Source organism: Tupaia chinensis, unplaced genomic scaffold, assembly GCF_000334495.1.
Source record: "Tupaia chinensis unplaced genomic scaffold, TupChi_1.0 Scaffold144899_1, whole genome shotgun sequence".
In the NCBI taxonomy this organism is placed as follows: Eukaryota; Metazoa; Chordata; class Mammalia; order Scandentia; family Tupaiidae; genus Tupaia; species Tupaia belangeri.
In genome coordinates, this window is record NW_006204759.1 from 236,632 (window position 1) to 241,587 (window position 4,956).

At 53.8% G+C, this 4,956-nt stretch overlaps 1 protein-coding gene across 4 annotated transcripts in view; it reads left to right on the top strand.

The window, feature by feature from the left end:
• The window catches only part of ABR (ABR activator of RhoGEF and GTPase), a 172,427-nt gene that overhangs the window by 102,086 nt on the left and 65,385 nt on the right, over positions 1-4,956 (top strand). For all 4 annotated transcript variants that reach the window (XM_006167512.3, XM_006167513.2, XM_006167511.3 and 1 more), the window contains 2 exons: positions 1,569-1,676; positions 4,531-4,591. In XM_006167512.3, the coding sequence (XP_006167574.1) occupies positions 1,569-1,676; positions 4,531-4,591 (169 nt within the window). The remainder of the gene's footprint in view (positions 1-1,568; positions 1,677-4,530; positions 4,592-4,956) is intronic.

The window sequence follows — 4,956 nt, forward strand, 5'->3', positions numbered from 1 at the left end:
TGGCCATCCTCCCTGGGAGGTGACTTCTCACTTTCTGTCTTGCTGTCTCTCTGTCTTTCTGGTGCTTGCAGGCACCCTATAGCAAAAACCTCTCCAAAAAAAAAAAAAAAATTGTATCCCGACAGATCCTCTTTTTTTTTAGGTTTTTGCTCTAGGGCATGTGTGCTGGTTGGAGAGAGACAGAGAGAGGGAAAGTGAGTAATCATCCCCTGGGAAGATGGGCATGCCATCGTTTCTTCTTCTCTATTCTCTAGGGATTTGGGGCATGCATGCACACATACCCAGCGTGATTTTCAAGCCACTAATCCTGGACTCAAATGGCGTCTGCCATGTGAGAGTTCAGTGCCTTACCTACCGTGCCACCTGCTGACCCCTAAAATACCATGTAGCGGCATCTGCCATGTGAGAGTCCAGTGCCTTAACTACCATGCCACCTGCTGACCCCTAAAATACCATGTAGCATGTAGTCAGTAGTGCAAAACAAAGTACTGTATGTCCTCTTTTACAAACTAAGCCTTTGGAGCCTGGTGTGTATCTTGCACTTACAGCACATTCTTGGTTTAAACTGGCCACATTTCGGGGACTCAGTGGCCGCAGGTGGTGTGTAGCTGCTGCTCGGGGCAGGATCGCTCTGTGCTTGGTATGTACACGTTGGTTTGCCAAAGCAATAGGCCCGGTCTGTGCTTATTTCCAACCTTATTGGCTATTGACAAGTTGCTTTCAAAATATCGATAGTATTCATTTACACCCTTACAAGCCATCTGTAGCAATTCGTATTTCTCCATATCCTTGATATCATTAGACGTTTAGATTTTGATCCTTCTATTGGGTATGAAAGAGTATTTCATTGTAGTTTAATTTGAATATCTACCTTGTACTCCTTTAAGAGGAAATGCATACACACAGCCCAGAGGAGTCTTTCCATAAATGTTTGAGGAATTGAAATAATGATCCTTTTGTAGAAAGGGGTGGCTGTATGTGGTCAGAAGGCATGGGAAACTTTGGTTAGGTTCTGAGTGATATGCAGATATTCGTGAGGCAGGGCCTTTGGCTCCTTGCAGGCTGAGGAGGTGGGGATAGTGGAAGGACTGCACCTTTAAATGCTATGCCCTGCACTCAGCAAGGGGAGTGCAGGGCTAAAGGCCACACATACCTACCTCTCTCCCCTGTCTCTCCTGCTAATTCTAGGATGTAAAAGAGATGTGAGACATTAAGGGGCATCGAACCCTGCCAGACCTTCATGTTGCTAAAGAAAGCCGAGAATTGTGATGAGTTGAATTTCTAGCATGCCGATAAAGGCACTGCCCTGCTCCCCTCTCCCCGGTACTCTTTTGTTAACCTTATTGGCTGAGCCAGTTTCCATGGAAACTGTCAAGTTCAAAGGGATACTGTAATATGTTCATCCCTGCCTTTCACCTCGCTCCCAGCTAGCTCTTTGGAGCTGAGTTAGAGGTTCTGAGCGCTCAGGGAGCTCCAGGTGCTCTGGCTAAGCTTTCATCCATTCATTAATCCTCTCCCTGTCCCACTCCCACCCTCCTCTCTCTCCGTTCTCTGTCTCCTCCCTGCAGGCCAGCCAGCTTGGCGTGTACAAAGCTTTTGTGGATAACTATAAAGTCGCTCTGGAGACAGCCGAGAAGTGCAGCCAGTCCAACAACCAGTTCCAGAAGATCTCAGAGGTAGGCAGCTCCCTGCACAGCCACCCAACCACACTGGGCTTCGGGGCCACTCAGAGCCTTCCAGCCTTTGGGTCTCTCCTTCCTTGCCAGTCAGGGAAGTGGCTCTCCTGATGTGTAACTCTTAGGCTGACATTTGCTTTCTTGCACCTAGCATTTTCGCTCTTACTACAGGAATATCAATTTGTTTGATTTTTTTTGAAAAAAATCTATTTCAGGTTAGAAGAACATGGGCCTGGGGGGAGGGAGTAGTAGTCTCCCATGCTGTGGTGACTTGGAGCAAGCCACATCCCTTTTGTTGGCCTTTTTCCTCATCTATAGAATGAGGCATTTGGACTTGTCCAGATCATCCTAAACTTTCTTGATAAGGACCGCCAGGGTCCTGTTTAAAATGCACTCTCCCAGGGACCTTCCTATGGTTCACAAGGCTTAGGGTGGGGCCTGGTGGTCTGCATTTTAGCAAGCTTCTGGGTGATTTTTATGATCAGAAAGATCTGGACTAGGCCATCTTATAAGAGCCTTGCCTGCTCGAAGGCTCTGCATGCCCACAACCAGAGAGGACAGGGTAGAGAATAAGCCCTAGACCATCTCACTGGCAATGTGCCTCTTCCTGCTGCTGCAGCAAAGCCTTCCCTCCTGCTCTGCAGGCCTGAGGTATGGCATCACCTGCCATTGACACTCCTCTCCAGGAAGTGGCGGGGAGGAGATGGTTGCTCCAGGATCCTTAAGGGGCACAGCACAGCTCACCCCTTTATCCAAAAAGACCTGAGTGACATCCGTAAGTCACTGGCCTTACAGGAACAGTACCCAGTCCCAAGCTCAGGGCAAGAGATCTGGTTCTGGGAAGGGGGAGACACTTGTACAGTTTTAGAAGTCCTGCCTTAAAGGCCCCTCTTGGGCCTGTGCTTTCCTCATCTCCACACTGACGCTAGAAGAGTTGGTGAGACGCAGGATAGCTACACGCAAAGCCGCTGGGGCTATGGGTCGTGCCCAAGTTTGGAATCCACCAAGAGGCAGCACGGGATCGGGCAGATGGGGCTGGAAGTGTCAGCGCAGTTCTAGGAAAAGTCAGACTGGAAAATGTGGGTTTGGGTCTGCAGCCACACTGGACTTGCTCACACTTCACGTCTGAAATGAAATGTATCTGTGGAGTCCTTGACAAGAAGGGGAAGCCACAGGCCCCTCCCACCCATGTCAGTCCACCCCTCTGGTGCAGAGAGAGGAGGGCTGAGCTCAGTTTCTTCTCCCAAACTCATGGACCGTATGAGTCACCCTCTGTCGGGGACGACATTGTTGGGGAAGTCCCACTGCGTGGAGTCATGAGGCTGGAGAAGTGGTGCTTCCCCTCACAGCTTCCAGCCCTCTCTGGGAACAGACCGGACTCCCCCCAGTCTGTGTTCAGAGTAGCCCTGTCAAGGCTGCCCACACGCCCAGGGTCATAACGAGCTCCAGAGTGTGTGGGGTCTCCTCCTGGCCTGGGGCAATCGCCTCCTCTCTGTAGATGGGCAGAAACCCTGCACCCATCTGTAAGCCCCCTCAGAGCCTGCTCACCCAGAGGGCAAAGCTAGGCTTGTGGCCTTCTGCCAGGTGGCTTCTCATTCTGACTCACGCGATGACGCCGTTGCTTCCTGCTGGCACTGCCACTTAATTATTGCAATTAGGCCCTTCTTCTAACTGCAGTAGGAGTGATTTCAGACCTTGAGGCTGCACTGGAGGGGTGTGCGGAGAAAATGTCCCTAAAGCTGGGAATCCAGGCGCCAGCCAGAGACACAGCCTAGGGAAGCCAAGGAACCCACACATGCATGCATACACACACATACACACACACACACACACACACACACACACACTCACACTCCCCAGGCTCCGTCTCTGGGGGTTTTCTCTGTCTAGAAGCAGCCTGAGACAGGAGTAGGATAAGGGTGCTCCTGCTGTCTGGGCATTTCCCTCCCTCCCAGGCAGAGCGCCCGCCCGGGCACCTGACCTTGGCCTCACCTCGCCCCCTACCTTCCCACTGACCTCCTGTTTGAGGCGCTGTGCACCCAACCTGCCAAGTGAGGGTTGTATTACAGCTCCGGTTGCAGCCACACTGTCCTGTTAGCAAGGACTGGACTGGAACCACTTTCACTAAAGGCCGATGAGAAAGGTTGGCATCTGATAAGCCATCCCTGGAGTCTTTCCAGCACCCACTGCCTGGCCACTTGGTGTGGGGTCCAGGGGGGTGTTGGCAGTTGCCCCCTCATAGCTTTCTCTCTGATACTCAGCACAGGCACTGGTGGGTAGGGCGTGTCGGGTGGGGCTTGGCGAGTCCCTCGAATACAGTGGGGTGTAGCTTGGACTGCTCCGTGTAGCCCAGCATCTCTGCCCCAGGGCCACCGCCTCCCTGCTTCCCTCTGTGCAGCCCCCGCCCCTCACCTCAAGGGTTACTCACAAACTGAGGGTCCACTGGTGCTTTGCTCGAGCCCTGTCTGACCAGGCTGCTGTGCGGATCCCTGAGTGGTTGTTCTGGGGAGGGACCCCGGGGGTGGGGTCCTGCTGTCACTGTTGCTCATTCCCTGGAAGATCATTGAAGTGGCTAGGCAGGTGCTTTAGGGACAGGTCTAAGGCATTCATTGTTGTGTGGCTCCCTGCCAACCTTTCCTGTCTCTGGCATCGAGTCCCTCCTCCTTGCCCCAGCCACTGGACTCAACAGGCTCCAGGAGGAATCAGGTGTGGCACGGGGAAGCCAGGTGGTGAGGCAGAGGCGGGCCCTCTCCTCACATCTGCATCCTGGGGTTCGGAGCCCTTCTTGCTCCATGCTCACAGTGGGGGTGGCAGGGAGCAGGCCAGGTAGTGATTGCTCTCCTCCCTTTGGCAGGAACTCAAAGTGAAAGGTCCCAAGGACTCCAAGGACAGCCACACGTCCGTCACCATGGAAGGTACTTGGGGCTGGATTACAGTCACCTTCCTTTGTCTGGCCGTGCGAACTGAACGCAGCGCCCTTCCTGTGCCTGTGCGTGTGCGTGTGTGTGTGTGTGTGTGTGTTTGCGCGCACACATGCGAGGAATCCAGCCTCGGCCCCAGGCAGCCGGCCAGCTACAAACGTGCTCCTCCTTAGGATGCCAGCAGGCTTCTCACTCCCCTCCCCTCCCTTCCCCTTCCCCTCCTCCTCCCCTCCTCCTCCTGCCTCTCCACGAGCCTCCCCGCCCCTCCCCTCCCCCTCGCTGGAAGAGCTCGGGAGCCGCTGCTCGATTCCGGAGGCTGTGCGGATTCCGGCGGCTGTGCAGGCGGAGGGGGGAGCGGC